Consider the following 26731-nt stretch of genomic DNA (forward strand, 5'->3'; position numbering starts at 1 on the left):
TCTGTCCGATTAAATTATGCTTATCCAAATGTCCTGTTACTGCTTCCTTAATAATGGACTCCAACATTTTACCAACCACAGATGTTAGGCTAACTGGTCTTTAGTTTCCAGCCTTTTGTCTGCCTCCCTTTTTAAATAAGTGCGTTACATTAGCAGTTTTCCAATCTGCTGGGACCTTTCCTGAATCCAGGGAGTTTTGGAAAATTACCACCGATGTATCCACAATCCCTACCGCTACTTCTCTCAAGACCCTAGGATGTAAGCTATCAGGTCCAGGGGGTTTATCCGCCTTTAGTCCCATTATCTTACATAGTACCACCTCCTTAGTGGTTTTAATTGTGTTTAGCTCCTCCCCCCCTATAGCCCCCTGTTTGTCCAGTGTTGGGATATTTTTAGTGTCCTCTACTGTAAAGACTGATACAAAATATTTGTTCAGCGTTTCTGCCATCTCCATGTTCCCCACCACTAATTTCCCAGTCTCGTCCTCTAAGGGACCAACATTCACTTTAGCCACCCTTTTTCTTTTTATATAACTGTAGAAACTCTTGCTATCTGTTTTTATATTTTTTGCTAGTTTACTTTCATAATCTATCTTCCCTTTCTTAATTAATCTTTTAGTTATTCTTTGCTGGCTTTTAAATGCTTCCCAATCTTCTATCCTCCCACTAGATTTAGCTACTTTATATGACCTTGTTTTCAGTCGGATACTATCCTTTATTACTTTACTAAGCCACGGATGGCTGTCTTTTCTTTTACACCCCTTTTTCCTCACTGGAATATATTTTTCTTGAAAGTTGTGAAATATCTCCTTGAATGTACACCACTGCTCATGTACCGTCTTACACTTTAATATATTTTCCCAGTCCACTTTAGTCAACTCTGCTCTCATACCTTCATAGTCTCCTTTATTTAAGCTTAGTACGCTGGTTTGAGATCCAACCCTCTCACCCTCAAACTGAATTTGGAATTCAACCATGTTATGGTCACTCGTTCCAAGGGGATCCTTTACAAGGACATTTTTTATTAATCTTGTCTCATTACACAGGACCAGATCTAAGATTGCCTGCCCCCTGGTTGGTTCAGTTACATACTGCTCAAGGAACCCGTCCCTAATGCACTCTATGAACTCTTCCTCAAGGCTGCCCTGCCCAATTTGATTTGTCCAGTCAATATGAAAGTTAAAATCCCCCATGATTATAGCTGTTCCCTTATTACAAGCCCCAACTATTTCCTGATTTATACTCCGACCAACAGAGTTGCAACTGTTAGGAGGCCTATAGACTACGCCCACTAGTGACTTTTTCCCCTTATTATTCCTTATCTCCACCCAAACTGTTTCACTATCCTGATCCTTTGACCCAATATCATTTCTCACTATTGCAGTGATTCCATCCTTTATTAACATAGCCACACCACCTCCCTTTCCTTCCTGTCTGTCCTTCCTAATTGTCAAATACCCCTGGATGTTTAGTTCCCAGTCATGGTCACCTTGCAGCCATGTTTCTGTAATGGCCACCAGATCATACTCATGTGTAGTTACATCGAGTGTCTTTCCTCTATACTCCCCAAAGCCTTTCCATTATCTACAAGGCTCAAGTCAGGAGTGTGATGGAATACTTTCCACTTGCCTGGATGAGTGCAGCTCGAACAGCACTCAAGAGGTTCGACACCATCCAGGACAAAGCAGCTCGCTTGACTGGCACCCCATCCACCCCCTCCACCACTGGCACACCGTGGCTGCAGTGTTTACCATCTACAAGATGCACTGCAGCAACTCTGCCAAGGCTTCTTCGGCAGCACCTCCCACACCCGCTAGCTCCACTGCCTAGGAGGACAAGGGCAGCAGGCGCATGGGAACATCATCACCTCCAAGTTCCCCTCCAAGTCACACACCATCCTGACTTGGATATATATTGCTGTTCCTTCATCATCGCTGGCTCAAAATCATCATCACCTTCTCAAGGAAAATTAGGGAAGGGCAATAAACGCTGGCCTTGACAGCAATGCCCACATCCCAGGAATGAATTTAAAAAACTAATGGGTGGCCTTTTATTCTGTGAGTAAGTTAATTTTTAATGTCATAATGAACAGTAATATAACAATTTCCCATTGTTTAGGATGGAATTGTGCTTCACACTCTACATGTAGCCACTGACAGGGTTCACTTGACCTCAGTGTTTCAACAGAAAGACAAGAGTTTAACTTTCATGTCATGATGCAAAAGGATTCCTTCATCTTCATGTTGCCCCTTTACGACATCATCCAAAGACATGGAATGCCCTCTAGTTAAACACTAGGAAGATTGAAGCCAGCGTCTTTGGCCCCAGCCATAAACTCCAAACCCTTCTCACCAATTCCATCTCTCTCCCTTGCCGTTGTTTTAGCTTGAAGCAGATTGTTCCAACCTCTACGTCTTATTTGACCCTGAGCTAAGCTTCCAACTCCATATCCTCTTGAACACAAAGACTGCCTACTACAACCTCTGTAACACTGTTGGTCTCTGCTCCTGCCATTGCCCATTCTCTGCCATCACACTCCTGACTTGTGCCTTGTAGATAGATGGTGGAAAGGCTTTGGGGAGTCAGGAGGTGAGACACTCGCCGCAGAATTCCCAGCCTCTGACCTGCTCTTGTTGTCACAGTATTTATGTGGCTGGTCCAGTTAAGTTTCTGGTCACCTCCAGACACAACTATTTCAATACAAAAGCAAAATACTGCGGATGCTGGTAATCTGAAATAAAATGAGAAAATGCTGTAAATACTCAGCAGGTCAGGCAGCCTCTGTGGGGAGAGAAACAGAGTCAACGTTTCAGGTCGATGACCCTTCGTCACAACTATTTCAATGTTCTCCTGAATGGCCTCACATCCTCCATAAGCTATGCTGCCTGGATTCTATCCCACACCAAGTCCTGGTTTCCCATCACCACTGTGCATGCTGAAGTACATTAGCTTCTGGTCCCCCATGCCTCAAATTTTAAATTCTCATGCTTGTATTTAAATTCCTTCATGCCGTCACCCCTCCCAGTCATGCCTTCAGCCACCTAGGCCCCAACCTCCGGAATTCCCTCCCTAAACCTTTCCGCCTCTCCACCTCCTTTAAGATCCTCCCTAAAATCCGTGTCTTTAACCACACCTCCTAATATCTCCTTCTTTGGCTCAGTGTCAATCTTTGTCCGGTTATGCTTTGGTGAAACACCTTAGGATATTTTTTCCACATTATAGGCACTATATAAATGCATATCGTTATTGTTGTTCTTCAATTACCCTTAGTGTTAGGGGGATTAAATACGTGGGGTTACAGGGATAGGGTGGGATATGTGTTGGTGTAGGGGTTACGGGGATCTAGTGGGATATGTGTCGATGCAGGCTCGATGGGCCGAAATGGCCTCTATCTGCACTGTGGGGTTTCTGTGATTTCTGTGATTAATAACCACAGATCCAAAAATAATTCTTGGTATGGTTCTGTGACTTTAGTACATGAATTGCTGAGCAACTGAGAATATTGGTTGCTCTATTCTTGAGTATTGTGTTCAATTCTGGGCACCACACTTTAGGAAGGATGCCTTAGTGAGGTTGCAGAAGAGATTTACTAGAATGGTACCAGTGATGAAGGACTTCAGTTATGTGGCGAGACTGGAGAAGCTGGGGTTGTTCTCCTTGGAACAGAGACGGTTAAAAGGAGATTTGATAGAGGTGTTCAAAATCATAAATGGTTTTGATAGAGTAAATAGGGAGAAACTGTTACCAGATGGCAGAAGGTTTGGTAACCAGAGGACACAAATTTAAGGTGATTGCTAAGCTGTTTAGCAACATGGTAGTGCCACACAATGTGATGTAGGGTATCCTCAGTGTGAAGACGAGACTTGGTCTCTACAAGGACTATGCGGTGGTCACTCCTACCAATACTGTCATGGACAGGTGCACCTTGACAGGTAGATTAGTGAGAACAAGGTCAAATGCACAAATCTTTGAAGGTGGCAGGATAGGTTAACGAAGCAGTTAAAGCATATGGGATCCTGGGATTTATAAATAGAGGCATAGAGTACAAAAGTCAGGAAGTTATACTAAACCTATATAAAACAGTTCGGCCCCAGCTGGAGTATTGTGTCCAATTCTGGGCACCCCACTTTAGGAAGGACATGAAGGCTTTGGAGTGGGTACGGAAGAGATTTAATAGAATGGTTCCAGGGATTACGGTTACGTGGATAGACTGGAGAAGCTGGGTCGTTTCCTTAGAGTAGAGAAGGCTAAGAGGAGATTTGATAGAGGTGTTTAAAATCATGAAGGGTTTAGATCAAGTAAATAAAGAGAAACTGTTTCCAACGGCTGAAGGCTCGTTAACCAGAGGGCACAGATGATTGGCAAAAGAACCAGAGGCGACATGAGGGAAAACATTTTTACGCAACGAGTGGTTAGAATTTGGAATGCACTGCCTGATAGGGTGGTGGATACAAATTCAACAATAACCTTCAAAAGGGAATTGGATAAATACTTGAAGGAGAAACAATTGCAGGGATATGTAGAAAGAGCGGGGGAGTGGGACTAACTGGATTGCTCTTCAAAAGAGCCGGTCCAGACTTGATGGGCCGAATGGCATCCTTCTGTGCTGTACTCTATGATTCTAAGTGGGTTTTTCCCTCATGTTGGTTCTCTCACCACCTGCTGCAAGCACAGTCTGGCAGCCATGTCCTTCTGGAATCTGTCAGCTCGGTCAGTGGTGGTATTACTTTCAGGACTTGGCCAGTTCGGTCAGTGGTGATACTACGAGCCACTCTTGGTGATGGACATTGAAGTCCCCACCTAGAGTCCATGTGTGTCCTGGCTACACTCAGGGCTTCCTCTAAGTGGTGTTCAACATGGAGGAGTATTGATTCATCAGCGGAGGCAGGGCGGTAGGTGGTAACCAGTAGGAGGTTCCCTTACCCATGTTTGAACTGAAGCTATGAGACTTCACGAGGTCTGGAGTCAATGCTGAGGATTCCTGTTGAGTCTGTGTGTCCCAGTTATGCTTATTATAAATCACTGGACACAGACAACAAGAATAACTTTAACAGGTCTTTACTATTCGGAGGTCAGGGCTGAACTGCCCAGCAAATCACTACACAACGTTTATATACCGGTGTGGTCACCACCGGTATTACAGTATACAGCAGCCAAGAGAAAGTAGTACATCTCTTAAGGTAGTTCTCTTAAGGTGGAACAGGTTACATACACCACAATCCTCCCTTTTTAGCTTAACAGTTATCCCCATTTAACATGACATAATAACATATATATACAACTTCATGCAAAACAGTTCAAAGATTCAGTCTCTGAGGAGGCCTCCTGATCCGAGTTGGATAATGCCTTTCAGGGGTCTCTGATTCTCGTTGCTGGGGTGACTCATCTAGTTGATCTCTTATGGATTGGACATCATCATCAGGTACATTCACTTCTGAGGTAGATGCTTCAGGTTCACTAACTTCTTCCACGGTTGTCTCTGCCGTAACCATGGGTTCGACCCTTGTTCTCGATTCTACCAGTTGGTCAGCATGACGTCGTATTACATTTTCACCCATATCTACCGTGTACATCAGGGGTCCTTGTCTGGCCCGAATTGTTCCAGATTGCCATTTCTCATTTTTATAGTCCCGGGCTAACACTGGTTGTCCTATTTCGAAACTCCGAGTGGTCTTGTTATTTATATGCTGGAACTGTTTGTTTTCGACTTCCCTCCGCACATTTGGTTTTAACAAGTCCAACCTGGACCGCAACCTCCTGTTATAGAACATCATGGCAGGACTTTGGTTTGTCACTGCATGAGTGGCGTTTCGATATGCCAGTAGGAAATTGTCCACCTTGTGTTGTAGTGGAATCTGATCTTCGCTCATGGCCTTTATTGCTTTTTTGAACGTTTGTACAAATCTCTCGGCCAACCCGTTTGTAGCCGGATGATATGGGGCAGAGGTATAATGTTTCAACACATTCTTCTTCATGAATTTCTGGAATTCTTCTGACACGAACTGCGGTCCGTTGTCTGAACATATTTGTTCTGGCAATCCATTTCTTGCAAATATCGTTCTTAGCACCGCGATCGTCTTTTCCGAGGTAGTGGTAGTCATCTTAATCACTTCTGGCCATTTAGAATGTGCGTCCACCGTAATTAAAAACATGGAGTCCATGAATGGACCAGCAAAGTCAATATGTACACGTTGCCATGGGGTTGAAGGCCATTCCCATGGATGCAGCGGTGCAATCGGAGGTGCATTTTGAACTTTTTGGCACCCTGAGCAGCTTTTCGTCAGATCCTCTATCTGTTGGTCGATACCCGGCCACCACACATAAGCCCTAGCAAGGCTTTTCATCTTGACTCCCCCCAGATGACCTTCATGCAGTTCCTTTAGAACTCTCTCTCTTAACTTAGGAGGAATAATCACCCTTGTTCCATACATCAATGTTCCTTGACAGACGGACAGCTGTTCTTGTCTTGCTGAGAATGCCGGTAACAGTGGATCACCATGTGCTGGCCATCCCTTCACTGTCAATTCGTAGACCCGGGACAGTGTCGGGTCGTTCCTGGTTTCTCTTTCAATACTTGCATTGGTGACTGGTAAACATTCGATGATGGTCGAGTGAAATAAGTCAACAGGGTCAACCGTCGGTGCCTCCTCCGCTGTAGGTAGTGGCAGGCGCGACAGCCCATCAGCATTACCATGCTGCTTTGTACCTTTGAATTCAATCTGATATTGATGTGCCCCTAGGAAAAGGGACCATCTCTGGAGCCTCTGTGCTGTCATCACCGAAACACCCTTCTTAGGGTTAAAAATGGATACCAACGGCTGGTGGTCTGTCAGTAGCGTAAACTTTTGGCCCTGCAGGTAATGATTAAACTTCTTTACTCCCCACACAAGGCTGAGAGCCTCCCTATCTATCTGAGCATAGTTGCGCTCAGCGGAGGTCAATGATCTGGATGCGAACGCGACTGGCCTCTCCAAGCCATTTGGCAACTTGTGTGAGAGTACTGCCCCAATACCATATGGAGAAGCATCACAAGCCAAACGAATAGGCAGCGTTGGGTTGAAGTGAGCCAACACTTCCTCTGAGGTGATCAATGCCTTGCTTTTGCGAAAGGCCCTCTTACAGTCCTCGCTCCACTTCCATGGTACTCCCTTCTGCAAAAGAGCGTTCAGCGGGTGCAGCACCGTGGATAAATTTGGCAGAAACTTATGGTAATAGTTAATCAACCCTAGGAACGACCTCAACTGGGATATATTATCCGGAGCGGGAGCCTTCACAACAGCTTCAATCTTGTCAGGAGACTTATGAAGCCCGTCCTGGTCAATGACATGACCACAGTACGAGATCCGCTTCTGAAAGAACTCACATTTCTGGCGATTAACTCGAAGTCCATATTCTTTCAATCTGGTGAGCACCAGTTCCAAATTTGCAAGATGTTCCTCATCATCATCTCCTGTAATCAGAATATCATCCAGGTAACATTGTGTGCCTGGAATTCCCTGTAATACCTGCTCCATGGCCCTCTGCCAAATTGCTGGAGCCGATGCCACTCCAAAAACCAGTCTATTATACCGATACAAGCCTCTATGCGTGTTGATCGTGAGATACTGGCGTGACTCTTCCTCAACTTCCATCTGTAAGTACGCCTGCGCCAGGTCTATCTTGGTGAAGTGTTTCCCGCCAGACAACGAAGCGAAGATATCCTCAATCCGCGGAAGCGGATATTGCACCGTGTGAAGCACCGGATTAACAGTGATCTTGAAATCTCCACAGATGCGAACCTTCCCCGGTTCCCCCGGCTTGTTGCTCGATGAACGCTTCATGACGGGAACAATGGGCGTGGCCCATTCACTCCAGTCCACCTTTGACAGTACTCCGAATCGTTCTAGTCCTTCCAGCTCAGCTTCCACAGCAGGTCGTATCGCATAAGGTACCGGTCTGGCTTTGAAAAATTTTGGATTTGCATGTTCTTCAACTTTGATGTTTGCCGTAATTCCTTTCAGTGTTCCCAGTCCCTGCTGGAACACCTCTTTAGCATCGTCCAATATTCTGGACAGTCGTTTAGGTTTGACATCTTTCTTTTTGCCGGAATCTACAGTTAGTGCTTTTAAGGAATGCCAGTCCATATTTATTCTCCTGATCCATTCCCGTCCCAGTAATGGTGGACCTCCCTCAGGTAACACATATAAGTCCATTCCTTGGCTTTCTTTATCCTTGTGGACCACCTTTACCTTTATCTTTCCAATGGGGTATACTCTTTGCCCCGTATATGTTTTCAAAACAATCTCCGTATCCCTTAAGGGAATGTGTGGAAATAACCTTTTGTAATCTTGCTTATTCATGACCGTCAATGCCGATCCAGTGTCCAATTCCATCTTCACTTGGACTCCTGCTATCTGAAGTGTGACCCAGATAGTTTGGTGGTCTGCTGTGTTACCCACATTATGTATTCTTAGACAACCCAGTTCCTTACTGCTGGAGTCTGAATCCGTCTTCTGTTCATCCGAACTGTTCTCTGTCACCTTGTGTACCTTTTTGCACTTTTCCTGCGGTGACTTTTTGCTGCTGGTCTTCTTACCTGACCGGCATACTTTAGCTATGTGACCGAGCTTGCCACATTTTCTGCATTCCTGATTTTTGAACCAGCACTGATTCTGATCGTGCGTTGTCCTTCCGCAACGATAACACTTTACTGCACCCAATGCCATTTGATTGGTGCTGAGTTCCGATGACCTTAGTTGCATTTCCGCGGTGCCTCTTGCTGCGGCCTCGTGCGATGCTGCAATGGTGACAGCTTTCTCAAGCGTAAGGTCCTTTTCTTCTAGCAGACGCTTTTGTGTTCCTTCTTTTAATAATCCACACACGAATTTATCTCTCAGAGCATCTGCTAGTCCTGTACCAAACTGACAGTACTTTGATAGCTTACGCAGTTCAATTAAGAATTCAGCGTTGCTTTCCTCTTTCAGCTGCGTTCTGCTGTAAAATTTAAATCGTTCCGCTATCATCAGCGGCGTGGGGTTTAAATGTTCTTGCAGGATCATAACAATTTTCGCGAAAGTCTGATCCACCGGTTTATCTGGTGTTATCAGATGCTTCAATAACCCGTACGTCTTTGCCCCCATTGAGTTTAATAATGTTATTGCTTTCTTATCATCTGGTACTTCATTTGCTGTACAATAAACTCCAATGCGTTCTACATATGTGGTCCAATCTTCAACATCACTATCAAAAGCAGTGATGTTACCGTGTTTAGGCATCCTTGAGATTTTCTTTAACTATTTTATTTTCCCAAAATGGCGGCTTCCCGCGTTTGTCTTCTTCTCCCGCCTACTAAGATGGTGGCTTCCCGTGCTTGGCGGTTTTTCCCGCGCTCGTCATCTTCCCCCGCCGACTACAATGGCGGCTTCCCGCGTTTGCCTTCTTCCCCCGCTGGCTGCAATGGCGATTGCCGTGCTGCTGCCGTTCTCGCCTCCCCAGCGGTTCTCAATTACCCCGACGCTGCTTTTTGCTCCCCCGCGGGTCCCGTGGGCATTCACGCTTCCCCTGCTGTTGCGCCTCTCAGCCCCGCTTGCAGGCCGGTCCTTTACACCGGCTGCGGTTGAGTTCTCCGCGGTTCTCATGGCCTTAACGCTGCCCCAGTCGCTGCGCTTCTCGGCCCCGATTGCAGCCCGGCCCTTTTCACCGGCCGCGGTCGAGTTCTCCGCCCTTTTTCCTCCGTTTTCCCTCCCCTACTCCACAGCCAACGCGGCCGACTTTCTGCTCGTGTCGCTGATCGGCTTACCCACCACCGTGGTAGAAGGGATGATCACTGCCTGTCGCTGATGGAGGGCTTCGTGGTCAGAATTTTTCTTTTTAACCCGGGTTCTCGATGCCTCCCGTGCGATGTGGTGCTCAGCAGGATGATGAGGGCGGATGCCTCTTCTCGACGCCCGTTCTGAGGACGAAGCTGCCTTGGATGTAAAACTGCCGCAGGGTAAGATCAGACTCGTCGCCACTGTTGAGTCTGTGTGTCCCAGTTATGCCTATTATAAATCACTGGACACAGACAACAAGAATAACTTTAACAGGTCTTTACTATTCGGAGGTCAGGGCTGAACTGCCCAGCAAATCACTACACAACGTTTATATACCGGTGTGGTCACCACCGGTATTACAGTATACAGCAGCCAAGAGAAAGTAGTACATCTCTTAAGGTAGTTCTCTTAAGGTGGAACAGGTTACATACACCACAATTCCCAAAGCTGCTCTCACCTGACAGTATACCACTGTGTCCCCACCTCTGGTGGGTCTGACCTGGCAGTGCAACAGGACATTCTTAAGGATGGTGATGGAGGAATCTGGGACGTTGGCTGATAGATATGATTCTGTGAGTATTACTTGACTAGTCTGAGGGATAGCTCTCCCAACTTTGGCACCAGTCCCCAGATATTAGTGAGGAGGACTTAGCAGGAACGACTAGGTTGGGTGTACCTACATCATGTCCGAATCCGATGCTTACGTCAAAGTCTTGTGATCCGTCCGGTTTTATTATTCTTATCCTTTTCTGTAGCAGTTTGATAGGTCATTTTAGAGGGCAGTTGAAAGTCAACCACATTGGTGTGGAATTGGAGTCACATATAGGCCAGACCAGGTAAGGACAGCAGGTTAATCAGTTGTGTTTTTACCAAAATCTGACAGCTTCATGGCTACTAAATATTTAGATTTAATTAATAAATTTAATTTAAATTCACAACTGCCATGGTAAGATTTGAACACATATCTCTGGATTATTAATGAAGAACCTATTTGAATTACTAGTCCAGTAACATAACCACTATGCTACAGTACCCATCTAGGTTTCAGCCTCGTCGATAGTGGAGAGGTTTTCACAGGTCTGGAGGTGAGCCTGTCTATGGCCCAGAAATTCGGCTCCCAACGCATGAGTATGCACGGGGTACTCACGCGTAGGCCCAACGAAAGTGCCGGTTTCGTGCATGCACTGCGCATGTGCGGGAAACCAGCACTTCTGTTCCCCTGAAAGAAGGGGTTGACAGGTGGAACGCGTGCGCCGGAGAGGCAGCGCGTGCGCATCGAACTTACGTTTTTTTTGCAGGTTTCTCCAGGAGGGTAAGTCTCCAGCAGTTACACTTTAAAAAAGCAGGTGCAAGGCCTGCTTTTAACAAGGTAACTGGTGAATTAATTAAAGTTAAAACATTTTTTCCACAGGTTTATTATTTTTAAATACTTTAAAGAAAGGTAAGTTTATTTTTAGCCCCGTTAGAAAATGTAATTAATTTTTTCAAAAATGTAAATTATTGTTTAAAATAGTTATTTCATGTAATTTATAGTTATTTTAAAAATGTGATTAAAAAAAAAAATTATTTGAAGTTTTAGTGATGTTTTGGAGCTTATAGTATTTATAGTTTTGACAGCTCTTCATGTCACACTTATGAATGAAGCATTCCCTGCTACCATTGGCTCTCCATGGCCCACGTGATCCCAGGGCACACATCGAACTAACTGCGCCCCTGGGATACGCGAGCACTGCGCGTCGGCAGTTGGAGCAGGCCCAGGATCGGAATCCCACGCGGGCCCACAGCTCAACGGCCGGCGCGCTAGCTAAGTGCAGGTCGGAGGCTTGCACCCGCGGGAAGCCCCCGACCCGAATTTCTGGGTCTCTACCTTCAGACTTTTAGATGGTCCCTTATCAAATGCCTTTTGAAAATCTATATCAACCACATTCACTGCATTTCCTTTATCCATCCAGAAACACTTGCAATTGTCTCTGGTTTTGTTCTTCTGATGTATGAAGCACATGATGCAATAACACTCCCCAAGTTATCTACTTTTGTGGTCATTCAAAGTAAAATGCCCAAAGTTGTAGAATTCAAGATTCAAATACTGTACATCATCAGCTCTATTATTCATTATTTTCAAACCTTTGATAGTGCCAAGGAAGGTCATTGCTTTTTGCTTGCCTCCTCCAATAACAAACAGTTTTTCTTCATTGTTCATAATAAGGTACGCTGGAATCAGTTTTTTCACGCAGACACTGCTTAACACACGTTGCCAGTGGCCTGCAAAACATAAAAGGAGATACACCAGATAATGAGGTTAAAAGATGTTTTCATTACTAACGTAAAGATTCATGATATGGTTTCTCATTCAAACATCAAATTTAGGGCTCTCCCATGATTGAGTGGGTAAATGCACCCATACTGTGGTACTGACCCACACTGAGCAGAAAGGTCCAAAGTGTTGAACTAACTGGCAAATTACATGCCAGCATTCACTGACCAGTATCATATGTAGAGAATGGTCTTTTTGGGGGCGTATTGTGGCTTCCAATGCCCACAGATTATACCTGAGCATAAGTCATTATCTTCAAGAAAGGAAGGCAAAACAGGAAAAAAATCAGGAGGCAACCCACAAAATGCAGTTAAAATGTGTCGTGAGTTTTTTTTCGCATTTTCTTCATTCCCCACTGTGACAAACGTTTTCCTGGTCCCAGTCAAAATCCCAGCAAAGTCAGGGACAACAATTACAACTGGATTATAAAAAACGATATTGCTGCATCCCTCAAGTTTATAATAAAGTTTGGCTTTATTTGGAGATATAGCGAGGCCAAAACCTTTTCAGCAACAACTTTGATGGCAACATTTGTTTGCAGATCACAAGTATATGCACTGGTACCATGTGTGTGGAAGATATACGCTGACTACAATATTAGAAAAGTTCCATTATGAATTCATTAAGATAAAGCAAAATGCAAGCAGTTGGTCAGCTGAACTCTGAGACTTGATTGCTGTCAGTAACTTGCTGACAAGCATTCCAGTATTGTATGCAGATCAGTGAATTTTTGATTAATTAAAAAAAAAGTAAAATTACCAACCAATATCATAGTATTACCTTCATTATTCAAAATGAAGACAGGCCCCACACACTACTAGAGTGCGACAGCACAAGGAACCCCATACTTTAAAACATTTTTGTGGACTGACATCATGACACCAGGAAGTTACACACGCGATCCTTCCTGTTCTTGTACTGTATGTAAAGTGCATAATGGCCACGAGACTTCATTTCATTTTGACACAAACTTGCCCACAAAGAAATAGGTCAAGGCTCAATGCACCCACACATTGTAAACCCCTGAGGGGAGCGCAGAGTGGGAATGATACATGCAGTATACTGCTGATTTAAAGATACATGGTCATCGATATTCTTCATTGTTGACATCCTCCAGACATCATAAGCAAAATAAAGTAGTTAAGTTAGGAAGAGGAGAGGGTTCTTGCAGGAAAATCAGAGACTGCAGGCATTAGGACAGTCTGGCTAAAGTTCGAATCATCCAAAGCTACTAAGTCTAGGAGATAATCTTTTTTGAAGTGAGAGGACTGCTCCACTTGCAGCTTTATAGATGCTCTGAATAGATATTTGCTTCAAGGATGCCCATCTGTTAGATTTGGAACAAATGGAATAATCCTTGACAGAGTCCAAACGTTTTCTTTGGGCAAGAATATAGCTTTGGGGAATAAAATCTATTTAACAGTTTACTAATCTTTCTTTGGAGCTTCCTGTTGCCTGTCATTTTAATTCTCTGCTCCACTCCCACACTGTTCCAATGAAGCTCGAGGAACAGCACCTCACCTTTCTATGAGGCACTTTACAGTCTTCCAGACTAAACATTGAGTTCAACAATTTCAGATCATAACCTCTGGCCCCATTTTTATCACCAGCTGTTGCTAATTATTCCGCTCTTCCCATTTACACCTCTTCTAGACCCATCTTCTGTTTCTTTACTTGTCTCATTCTACCCCCTTTTGCCTTGAATCATCATCCCTTTTGCCATTTAATCTCTCCTGCCTTCCACCCCATCACAGACCTGCCCTTTTGTTCTTTCCTCCTATTCCCCCCTTTCCCTGCCGCTGTACTTGATTAAAACCAGCTACATCTGTAACATTTTCCAGTTCTGATGAAAGGTCATCGACCTGAAACGTTAACTCTGTTTCTCTCTCCACAGACACTGCCTGACCTGCTGAGTATTTCCAGCATTTTCTGTTTTTATTTCAGATTTCCAGCATCCGCAGTATTTTGCTTTAGTAATCTCTGTTTGGAAATGGCTTTGCTGAGGAATTTGAGACAACAGGCTACAAAGATGCCATAATTGTCAACAAGATTTGGTACAATCCACATAAAAGACTGATAATACTGTTTGATACAGTGCTGCTGGGACCATTGCGTTTGATGCGCTACGCATGCTGTGGGACATAACAGTTAACTTGTGCTAATTTAAATAAATATTCAATGCCTCCTGTGTACAGCACAACATTCTTTTTTTTTATTTATTAGCACGACACTCTTAAGTACCATGAGGCAAGGGGTGTTCTACCGGGTATCTCGTAAAGGCCTGTTGATCACCTCAAAAAGCAACAGCATCAAAAAATTAGTACGGTGCACAGGCAAAAGGGATGCTGCTTTCAGATGCTGTTAGTAAGTGAAATTGTTGCAAAAAGGAGGTGTGGCTATATTTATAATAAGAGGTCACATTGGTTCATTGGTTACAGCTAAAGCTATTTGGATTCAGTTGGATCAAGCTATTGGCCTCAACATTATCACTGGCACTTGTTAAGTGGGCGACGGTAACGGAGAGTGTGACGATGAAAGCAGGCGGTGCTTTCCGCAACCTTGCGAGATTTGGAAGGCCAGGTCTCATTTCCATAATGTTTCTGGGTTTCTGAGCGAATTGACACATCTGCGGATGTCACGCCTGTTAGATCCGGGTATCTTAATGTTGTGTCCTTCAATAATCAGACAAAAGACTGCAGGTAACGATCAACAGGTGTTTACTGAATGAGGCTTCAAACTGCAACTGACTGTACAGATCACTACTCAGGTTTATATACAGGTGTGGTCACTGCCGGTACTACAGTATACAGGAGCTGTAAAAAGTAGTTCTCCCCCTTAAAGGTACATACATTACAATTCCTCCCCTTTTAGATGAACAGTACCATAACACTCATTTAACAATTAAATATCAAACTAATTACAATTAGCACTTTTAACATGCAACATTAACTGAAAATAGTCTATTTATAAATTCAGTCTTTGGGGAGGCTTCCTGATTCTTTCTGGATAACGCCTTTCCCGAGTGTCTCGCTCTTGGTGCGGAGGCGATTCTAACACCCTGTCGTCAGTTGATTCATCAGCTTCCAATGCTATTGTTTCTGAGGTAGATGCGACCTGTACGTCGGGTTCCTCACCAGGTACGTATGGCCGAGACATGGGGTTGACTCGTTCCTGTGACTCTAGGATCTGGTCAGCATGGCGTCTCACAATGTTCTCCCCAACATCCACTGTGTACATTAGTGGCCCTGCCGTGTGCATATCGTTCCTGGTTGCCATTTCTCTGTTCGGTAGTCGCGGGCCAAGACTGGTTGCCCTACATTGAAGCTCCTTGTCGGCTTCTCATTGATGTGCTGGAATTGCTTATTCTCAACATCTCTTCGTACATTTGGTCTGAGCAAATCCAGACGAGATCTCAACCTTCGGTTAAAGAACATCATGGCTGGGGCCTGGTTGGTGACTGCATGTGTCGCATTTCTGTAGGCTATCAGGAAATTGTCCACCTTATGCTGCAGTGGAATGTCGTCATCGCACATGGCCTTTACTGCTTTTTTAAAGGTTTGTACGAACCTCTCAGCCAATCCATTTGTGGCTGGATGATACGGGGCGGATGTGTAATGCCTTACCCCATTCCTTTTCATAAATCTTCGAAACTCTTCGGACACAAACTGTGGTCCGTTATCAGAGCAAATCTGCTCTGGCAAGCTGTTCCTGGAAAAAATGGTCCGTAGGACTGCAATAGTTTTCTCCGTGGTGGTGGAGGACATTTTGATGACCTCAGGCCATTTCGAGTGCGCATCCACGGCTATTAAAAACATTGAGTCCATGAATGGACCAGCAAAATCAATATGCACCCGTTGCCATGGAGATGAGGGCCACTCCCATGGGTGTAGAGGGGCATATGGTGGTGCATTTTGGACCTTCTGGCAACCTGAGCAGCTCTTTGTCAGGTCCTCGATTTGCTGATCAATCCCCGGCCACCACACATAAGCCCTAGCAAGGCTTTTCATTTTCACCCCTCCCAGATGACCTTCGTGAAGCTCATTGAGCACTCTCTCCCTTAACTTGGGTGGAATTACCACTCGGGATCCACACATCAAGGTCCCCTGGCATACTGACAGCTGTTCTCTTCTGGATGAGAATGCTGGCAACAGTGAGTCGCCATGTGCTGGCCATCCCTTCACCGTCAAATCATATACCCGAGACAGTGTCGGGTCATTTTGGGTCTCCTTCTCTATACCAGCGTTAGTTACTGGCAAGCATTCAATTATAGTCGAATGATATATCTCAACAGGATCCACTGCTGGTGCTTCCTCCGCAGTAGGCAGTGGCAGGCGTGATAGCCCATCAGCGTTTCCATGCTGTTTCGTGCCCTTATACTCGATTTCATATTGGTGCGCCCCTAGAAAAAGGGACCATCTTTGTAGCCGTTGCGCAGTCATCACCGGAACGCCCTTCTTTGGATTAAAGATGGAGACAAGTGGTTGGTGAACTTCTGCCCGTGCAGATAGTGGTTGAACTTTTTCACTCCCCACACTAGGCTGAGGGCCTCCCTGTCAATCTGGGCATAGTTACGCTCGGCTGAGGTTAGTGACCGAGATGCAAAGGCTACTGGCCTCTCCGAGCCGTCCGGGAATTTGTGCGACAGCACCGCTCCAATGCCATAGGGTGATGCATCACATGCCAACCGAATTGGTAGTGCTGGGTTGAAATGAGCCAACACCTCTTTTGATGTGATCAATGCTTTGCTCTTCTGGAAAGCTCGTTTACATTCATCACTCCACTTCCATGGTACCCCCGTTTGCAGCAGGATGTTCAGTGGGTGTAGTACGGTAGACAAATTCGGCAAGAACTTATGGTAGTAGTTCACCAGCCCGAGGAACGACCTCAGTTGTGACACATTTTCCGGTGCTGGAGCCTTGACTACTGCCTCAATCTTTTCAGGGGACTTATGTAACCCCTCTTTATCAATAACGTGGCCACAATACGAGATCTGCTTCTGGAAAAACTCGCATTTGTGGCGATTAGCTCGGAGCCCATATTCCTTCAATCTAGTGAGCACCTGCTCCAGGTTGGCGAGGTGATCACTGTCATTTTCGCCCGTGACCAGGATGTCGTCCAAATAACACTGGGTCCCTGGAATCCCTTGCAGAACTTGTTCCATTGCCCTTTGCCAAATAGCTGGAGCTGATGCTACCCCGAACACCAGCCAGTTGTATTGGTAGAGACCTTTATGAGTGTTGATCGTGAGGTACTGTTTTGAGGCTTCTTCTACCTCCATTTGCAGGTACGGCTGGGCCAGATCAATCTTAGTGAAGCATTTCCCTTCAGATAGCGAGGCGAAAATATCTTCAATCCGCGGAAGCGGATATTGTACAGTGTGAAGGACTGGGTTCACTGTCACCTTAAAGTCCCCACAGATGCGAACCTTCTTTGGTTCCCCAGGCGTATTACTCAACGACCTCTTCATTACAGGAACGATGGGTGTAGCCCACTCACTCCAGTCCACTTTGGACAGTACTCCTGAACGTTCCAAACCTTCCAGCTCTGCTTCGACGGCTGGGCGGATCGCATAAGGCCTTAAAAAACTTTGGGCTTGCATTTTTCTCTATTTTGATCGTTGCTGTTATGCCTTTTAGTGTTCCGAGTCCCTGCTGGAACTCTTCTTGTGCGTCAGTTAGCATTTTTGACAGTCGTCCAGGTGTGACGTCGTCATCCTTTTTGGCATCTACAGTCAGTGTTTGTATGGAATGCCAATCTAGCTGTACCTTCCGGATCCATTCACGTCGTAGTAGTGATGGTCCTCCATCTGGCAATACATATAGGTCCATTTTTGGTGTTTCCTTGCCGTTATATATAACGTTCACCCTTATTTTTCCTTTGGGGTAGACTTTTTGCCCCGTGTACGTCTTCAAGGCAATCTTTGTATCTCTCAAGGGTATATGTGAGAATAGCCGCTTGTAGTCCCTTCGGTTTATGACTGTTAGGGCTGATCCTGTGTCCAATTCCATTTTCACTTGGACTCCTGCTATCTTGAGCGTGACCCAGATAGTTTGGTGATCCTCCGTTTTGATCACATTATGTAGTTTCAGACAACCCAGCTCCTTGCTTCCGGAGTTTGTATCACTCTTCTGTTCGTCTGAACTACTCTCTGTCACCTTATGTACCTTCTTGTACTTCTCCTGTGGAGATTCTTGCTGCTGGTTTTCTTTCCCGACCTGCAGACTCTTGCTATGTGTCCTACTTTTCCACACTGTCTGCACACTTTGTCCTTGAACCAGCAATCATTATGGTCGTGTGTTGTTCTGCCGCAGCGATAGCACTTCACTGTTCCGTATGACATTTCATTTGTGCCATATTCTTGTGGTCTCTGTTGTATCTCTGCAGCGCCCCGTGCGGCTGCTTCGTGTGATACTGCAATGCTGAAAGCCTTGTCCAGCGTAAGATCCTTTTCTGATAGAAGCCGTTTCTGGGTTCCTTCACTTTGAAGCCCACACACAAACTTGTCCCTTAAAGTATCTGCTAGTCCCGTTCCAAACTGGCAGTGTTTCGATAGCTTGCGCAGTTCCGTTAAATACTCAGCATTACTTTCATCTTTATGCTGGTTCCTTTTGTGAAACTTAAATCTTTCTGCTATCAGCAGCGGTGTGGGGTTTAAGTGGTCCTGTAGGATTGACACTATGTTTTCAAAATCCTTTTCTACTGGCTTCTCTGGGGTTACTAGGTTTCGTAGTAAGCCATATGTTTTTGCACCCATTGAATTCAACAGTACCAGCGCTTTCTTGTCATCTGGCACTTCATTCGCCTTGCAGTATACTTCTATGCGTTCGACAGATGTCGTCCAATCTTCGACTTCATTGTCGAACACTGTGATACTGCCACTCTTCGGCATTTTTGGGTGTGGTTAGACTGGCTTAAAATGGCGTCTCCCGCGCTTTCCTTTCTTCCCCGCTGCGGCTTAAAATGGCGTCTCCCGCGCTTTCCTTTCTTCCCCGCTGTGGCTTGAAATGGCGTCTCCCGCGCTGCTGCCAACGCCGCTCTCGGCGGTCCTCGTGGCAAATGGCGACGCCCTGTGGGTTTCGTGCGCTGCGACTGCGCTGCTGCCAATGCCGCTCTCTGCGGTCCTCGTGGCAATGGCAGCGCCTTGCGTTTTCCTGCGCGCCTCTCTCCCCCGTTGACGCTGCTCGGCCCTTGAACACCGGCTGCACTCTGCTCTCTCTCGCCTCTCTCCCCCATTGACGCCGCTCGGTCCTGAACACCGGCTGCGCTCTGCTCTCTCTCGCCTCTCTCCCCCGTTGACGCTGCTCGGTCCTGAACACCGGCTGCGCTCTGCTCTCTCTCGCCTCTCTCCCCCGTTGACGCTGCTTGGCCCTGGAACACCGGCTGCGCCCTGTGCGCTCTGCCCTCTCTCTCTCCCCCGTCGATGCTGCTCGGCCTTTTTCTGTGCCGCTCGGTCGACTCTAGCCGCCGCTGTCCGGGAACAGTCTGCGCAGTACCTGTTGCCAGCCCGTTTTGCTGGACCACCGTGACTGGAAAGCCAAGCCTGGCTCTCGACAGCCTCCCCTGCGATGCCTGTGCTTCTGGACTCGACCTCCTTCCACTGTTCTCCAGGAGCGAATCCCTGGGAGGTGATGCAGAGTTGCAGGTAGGTTCGAATCTTTGTCGTCGCCAATGTTAGATCCGGGTATCTTAATGTTGTGTCCTTCAATACTCAGACAAAAGACTGCAGGGAACGATCAACAGGTGTTTACTGAATGAGGGTTCAAACTGCAACTGACTGTACAGATCACTACTCAGGTTTATATACAGGTGTGGTCACTGCCGGTACTACAGGATACAGGAGCTGTAAAAAGTAGTTCTCCCCCTTAAAGGTACATACATTACAACGCCCACTCAGATGAAGCAATTTCCAGCCACTATTTAAAGCATCAGTGCACCTCTTTAAGGGAGGCTGCATTCAGTCAGGGCTCACATCAAAGGGACTGTACAGAATTGGCAGTAAATGTCCAGATGGCTGCAAAGAGAGGAAAGGTTCTCTGATGCCTCTGTAGGACACTACATCATGTCTTGATGGGAGGGAGAAATTAATTCATAGAATCATAGAATGGTTACAGCACAGGTGGCCATTCAGCCCATCGAGCCTATGCCGTCTCTCTGCAAGAACACTTCAGCTCGTCCCACTCCCCCGCCCTTTCCCCATAGACCTGCAAAAATGTTTTCCTTCCGATACTTATCCAATTCCTTTCTGAAAGCCATGATTGAGTCTGCCTCTACCACCCTTTCAGGCAGTGCATTACAGATCATAACCACTCGCTGCGTAAAAAAGTTTCTCCTCATGTCGCCTTTGGTTCTTTTACCCATCACCTTAAATCTGTCCTCTGGGTCTCGACCCTTCCACCAATGGGAACAGTTTTTTTCTGTCTAGACCCATCATGATTTTGAACACCTCTGTCAAATCTCCTCTCAATCTTCCCTGCTGTAAGGAGAACAACCCCAGCTTCTCTAACTGAAGTCCCTTATCCCTGGAATCATTCTTGTAAATCTTTTCTGCATCCTCTCTAAGGCCTTCACATCCTTCCTAAAGATCAGTGCCCAGAATTGGACACAATACTCCAGTTGAGGCCAAACCAGTGTTTTATAAAGGTTCATAACTTCCTTGCTTTTGTACTCGATGCCTCTATTTATCAATCCCAGGGTCCTGTTTGCTTTTTTAACTGCTTTCTCAACCTGCCCTGCTACCTTCAATGATTTGTGCACATATACCCCCAGGTCTCTCTGTTCATGCACCCCCTTTAGGATTGTACCCTTTAGTTTATATTGCCTCTCCTCGTTCTTCCCACCAAAATGTATCACTTCACACTTTTCTGCGTTAAATTTCATCTGCCATGTGTCTGCCCATTTCACCAGCCTGTCTATGTCTTCTTGAAGTCTATCACTATCCTCCTCACTGTTCACTATACTTCTAAGTTTTGTGTCATCTGTAAATTTTAAACTGTGCCCTGTACACCCACATCCAAGTCCAAGTCATTAATATATATCAAGAAAAGCAATGGTCATACCCTGACTATTTGCTACAGTGTTTAAACCAAGAATGAGTAGGTCTCAAAAAAAAAACTTATAAAGCAATAACAGAGACACATGGTGCATGGGAGGGGTTAGAATTTAAAATTCTACTTTCCGGCTTTAACCCACCGCCTTCCCAGACGCTTAAATGTTTACTGCCCCAAATCAGGCTAGTGACAAGGCTCCCACAAAAGGCGGGCGGCGGCCTAGTTAACATCATCGGTGCCACGACGTAGAATTAACTGAACACTAGGGAGTCCCACGCTGTTGGCTGCCCGGCAAGGCGGAAGGTGCCAACTGGCCACGATTAGTATTAAAGATCTGCTCCTTTTAGAACTCCTTGTGGACCAGGAGAAGCAGGAGTACTCCTGTTAGGTCCCTTAAGGAGTTACTGGGCCTCCCCAGCCCGGCATCTCTCCCGATCTCGCTGAAACCCCCGATCCCCAATCTCTTGCAAAGCCCTCCTTCCATTGATTACCAAGGACCGTCCCCATGGGTGCCCCTTGCCGCTAAATTTCTACTCCTACCCTCCAGCTAGGCAGTTAAACTGGCTGAATGTCAGGCAGGAGTCAACGAAGAGATATTTAAATGAGACCCTGACGTTAAAATCAGCAGGGCCTCCAAGTCTCCAGCCTGGCCGGAGTCGGCGCTCGCTACCAGGCACCCCCACATCCTTCCCACCCACCCGTTAATATCGAGGCCGATGTTTTAATAAATCCCAACCCTAACACAGTAGGTATATACTAACATTTACACCTTGAGAAGGAAAGCATCATGTGAACGATGTTCCTGATGTCACAATGTCAGTGATGTCAAAACATTTTAAAGGGTCATCATCCTTCTTGATTTTCCTCCAGCATGAGTTGTGAGCCAGACTCACTCCAGGAGTATGTGAAAGATGTAAAGATGAAGAGAAAGTTTCTGTTTGTGACTTTACTCAAATCTTTTGAAAATATCAGATTGTTGTGCATATATTTGATGGAAACATATGAATATATGCTACATCAGGATAATCCTTTTGCTTCTGAGTCAGCCCAATTACATTTCCCTTGTCCCACATGTTCTTAATACTAAAGTAAGTTTGAATAGGGGCTGGTCGTACCTGATTCTTGATCCACAGTGGGAAGTAAGGTGAAATTTCCTTTGAAATAATACATTAGCTGATTCTGCCGAATAAACAGCATACTTTCTGTAGCAACGGCATCATGCACAGTGGCTGAGTACACCCCCTGAGGACAACTAAGGGAGCCAATCCAACAGCTGTCAATGCTCACCTAAAATACAACAGATATGAAGTGTGATAATATAACTGTTAAAGTGTACAGAACATAATGTAAGCAAATCTTCTAGTATTTGGTCTGGTCAGGAGGGATGCTGCTGTACAGTCCAGGTAAGGTGAGCAGGATCATCACCGTATGCTGCATGCATTTCGCATTCAGAAGAGGTGTAGATATGCATTTGGTAAAAGAGGCCCAGAGATCTGCAGCCCAGTACGAAAAGGAGGAGAAAGAGGAAAAAAAGGAGGCCTATTTAGAGGGAGTTAATATTCAGAAAGGCTGAGTGGAGTAAAACTCCTTGACTGTCAGCTATTTTTATTAAAGGATATCTTTTGCCATGTGGGCCCACAATGAAAGCACACCCATTATAACCCCCATAAGCCGCACATTCCATCTGCATATTAATTATGTTAGTCCTACCCTATACTATCACTAAGACCCTTTCAATCTCCTGACCAAATAAAACCTCATGTAACTAGAATATAAATACAGATGGATTTATTGATGGTTCTCATGTACTCATGTCAATAGCCGTGCTTCTCCATTGTCCTATTCTGCCAAAGTGCTCCCCACGTGGAAGAGGCGACTTTTGGTAGGTTGGTATAAGGATCTGCAGCATTGTTGGGATATTTGTGGCTTGGATCCTCTGAGTGCATGGTCAGAAATGGCCCTGCAACAGCTGGACCCACATGCACTGATGCTATGTTCAGCTGTACATTCTGACAATCCTTTGAGGGGCCTGGGTGCAGAGCGAACTTATGCATTCTCCTTCAAAGAATGTAGCCTTGTGGGACTCTTCCCTTCTCTGCTAGATACCCCACAATTTCCATCAGTGCATCTCCGATGTGCATCATCACTACTCATTCTAAACAATCACTCAGTCTGCCTCATTCAGCAGTGACAGACTCCCATAGTTGAGTGACCAAATTCTCAATGTCACCAATAAAGTCATTGAGCTCTCAATGCCATATTTGGGTCTCTGTTGAAGAGGAGCATGAAGATGCCACTTGTTCCATGATGTTCTGCATTTGTGCACAAATCCCCGCTGCAGCACTGCAGTGACGTCGGAGGTGCACTGCTACTCATTCTACGACAGCTGCCGCTGTGGTAATGCTAATGGCATACTCAAAGGATATTTTGAAAGCTTTCTGCTCCTGCATTAGCTCCCTTCCGAAAGATACCAAGCCTTTGCCCATTCTACTGGCAAACTGTGAAAGCTTGTGGCCTGGACAGAAGTTTCCTCATGCTTTCCTGCCACCTCTACCTGTTCCTCCTCGCTTGTGTGTTGTGTTTTACCCAGTACTCCTTCTTTGAACTCAACAACTACACTGTAGGGTAGCCGTGCTGATGCTAGGGTCCGGTGGGATGCTTGCTGCAATGTTCTGTGAAGTGCCTCTGCTGGTGACAGGCCTTAGGCTAGGAAGGATCTGCAAGAAAAGGCAACCAGTAAGATTTACAACGTATCTCCCAAACAATAGCTTCCAATACAGGTGATACAATTTTAGTGCCTCTTGCAGGTGAGTAATGAATGTGGGCCCTGCTATGAGGATTGGGTAAGGCAGTGACAATATAATGGATCGCAGCTAGTGGATGATACTTGCTGGTTAGGAACACCTGAACTCCAGACTCACCCTCTCCAACTTCCTCTGCAGTTTTCCTGTCACACAAGGTCAGTGCCACCTCCTCAAATGTAGTCAGCTGCTTGAGTGGAGCTGGCCCACCTCTGGTGCTCATTCTTTCCCTATGGTTGCGCTGTAAACAAAATTTTGATGAACATATTAGCTTGAGATTGACCAGTGGAAATAGTATCCGTGTGACCTGAGCGCATCCCTTCCTGCCCAGACTTCTCAGAGTAATTTGCCTGCCACTTTTCCTGCAAGTACTGTTTTGTGAGTAACTGTGAAGAGCTCGGTGCAAGCAAATTTCACGCCCCCCGCCTCCCCCCCCGCTTTATGTCAATGCGCCATCTGGCTTCTTTCGAATAGAGGGGGCACAATCAAGGGAATAATAGTGTTGTGGCGGAGACCACATAGGGACAGTAACACAACTCACTATGTATAGTGATGCGCTATCAATTACTCATAAAAGACTGAGAGTTAGAAGAGTAACTAAAGGCTTTTATTAGCAAAAGAATGGAGGTCTGCCTCGAGTGGTCGACCGGTCCAGAAATACAAAGGGCTGGGGAGCAGCCACCTTTATACTAGGACTTGTGGGAGGAGTCAGCCGAGGCATGTCCAGGCATGTACACAATGGAATGCAAACAGTATACAAACAGTGGTTTACCACGTTCACCCCTTGTTTAAAATTGAGTCCGGCGGGGTGAAGTGTATTAAAAGTTAGTGTATTGGAGTCTCTCCGGAGGTCTTGTCTGCCGCTGTGATCGGCGTGGCGACGGCGGGGGTAGTGAAGCTTCCGGCATCAAGTCCCGCGTAGGCTGTGGCGCTGGCATGTCGTCCTCGTAGATGTTGAGCGGGTCGCGGGACCCAGGCCTGCCGTCTGCTGGGGCTGGATATCGGATCGTGGGGGGGGTGGTAGTGGGTAGTGGGTTACTGCAGCCCCCGAGGGTGCAAGGTCTCTTATGGAGACTGTGTCCTCCCGCCCGTCCGGGTACACAATGTAAGCGTACTGGGGGTTGGCGTGGAGGAGGTCGACCCTCTCGACCAGGGGGTCCGTTTTATGGGTCCTCACGTGTCTTCTCAGTAGGACCGGCCCTGGGGACGTCAGCCATGGCGGTAGCGATGTCCCCGATGTGGACTTCCTTGGGAAGACAAACATTTTCTCATGAGGGGTGGCGTTAGTGGCAGTGCAGAGCAGTGACCGAATAGAGTGGAGCGCATCGGGTAGCACATCCTGCCAGCGGGAGGTTGGAAGGCCCCTAGACTTTAAGGCTAGCAGGGCGGCCTTCCAAACTGTCGCATTTTCTCTTTCCACCTGTCCGTTCCCCCGGGGGTTGTAACTAGTGGTCCTGCTTGTGGCAATACCCCTAGTTAGCAGGTACTGACGGAGTTCGTCGCTCATAAACGATGAGCCCCGGTCGCTATGGATATAGCTGGGGAAACCGAACAAGGTGAAGAGGTCATTTAGGCATTTAATGACCGTGGCACTGGTCATGTCCGGGCAGGGGATGGCGAACGGGAAACGGGAGTACTCATCAATAATATTGAGGAAGTACACGTTGCGGTCGGAGGAGGGGAGAGGCCCTTTAAAATCGACGCTCAGGCGCTCGAAGGGGCGAGTGGCTTTTATCAGGTGGGCCCTGTCTGGTTTATAAAAGTGCGGTTTGCACTCAGCGCAGACTTGGCAGTTCCTGGTCATGGTCCTGACCTCCTCAATGGAGTAAGGTAGGTTGCGGGCCTTGACGAAGTGGAAGAACCTGGTGACCCCCGGGTGGCAGAGGTCATTGTGGAGGGCCCGCAGTCTATCGATCTGCGCGCTGGCGCAGGTGCCACGCGATAGAGCATCCGGGGGTTCGTTGAGCTTCCCGGGCCGGTACAAGATCTCGTAATTGTAGGTGGAAAGTTCGATTCTCCACCTCAAGATCTTGTCATTTTTGATTTTGCCCCTCTGCTTGTTGTTAAACATGAAAGCGACTGAACGCTGGTCAGTGAGCAGGGTAAATCGTTTTCCGGCCAGGTAGTGCCTCCAATGACGCACAGCCTCCACAATAGCCTGGGCCTCCTTCTCAACAGCGGAGTGTCTGGTCTCCGGGCCCTGGAGGGTTCGTGAAAAGAAGGCCACGGGTCTCCCCGCCTGATTGAGGGTAGCGGCCAGGGCAAAGTCGGACGCGTCGCTTTCCACCTGGAAGGGGATGGATTCGTCCACTGCGTGCATGGTGGCTTTGGCGATGTCCTCCTTGATACGGTGGAAGGCTAAGCGGGCCTCTGCCGTCAAGGGAAAAGAGGTGGACTTGATCAGCGGACGGGCCTTGTCCGCATAGTAGGGGACCCACTGGGCGTAATAGGAGAAAAACCCTAGGCACCTCTTCAGGGCCTTGAGGCAGTGGGGCAGTGGGAGTTCCATAAGGGGACGCATCCGGTCGGGGTCGGGACCGATGACTCCGTGTTCCACAACACAGCCAAGGATGGCGAGGCGGTTTGTGCGGAATATGCACTTCTCCTTGTTATATGTCAGGTTCAGGAGTTGGGCGGTGCGGAGGAATTTTTCGAGGTTTGCGTCATGGTCCTGCAAGTCACGGCCGCAGATGGTCACATTGTCCAGGTATGGGAAAGTGGCCTGCAACGCATTTTGATCTACCATCCGGTCCATCTCCCTTTGGAAGACGGAGACCCC

At 46.6% G+C, this 26731-nt stretch overlaps 1 protein-coding gene across 1 annotated transcript in view; it reads right to left on the reverse strand.

Moving 5' to 3' along the window:
- The window catches only part of LOC147096877 (cation channel sperm-associated auxiliary subunit gamma-like), a 297982-nt gene that overhangs the window by 206629 nt on the left and 64622 nt on the right, over positions 1–26731 (reverse strand). The window contains exons 5-6 of the mRNA XM_085973141.1: positions 22267–22438; positions 11878–12052 (exon numbers count right to left, since the gene is read on the reverse strand). Coding sequence (XP_085829267.1) covers positions 11878–12052; positions 22267–22438 — 347 coding nt within the window. The remainder of the gene's footprint in view (positions 1–11877; positions 12053–22266; positions 22439–26731) is intronic.

This window comes from Somniosus microcephalus, chromosome 34, assembly GCF_052327205.1.
Source record: "Somniosus microcephalus isolate GS21.2 chromosome 34, FLI_Smic_1.0, whole genome shotgun sequence".
Classification (NCBI taxonomy): domain Eukaryota; kingdom Metazoa; phylum Chordata; class Chondrichthyes; order Squaliformes; family Somniosidae; genus Somniosus; species Somniosus microcephalus.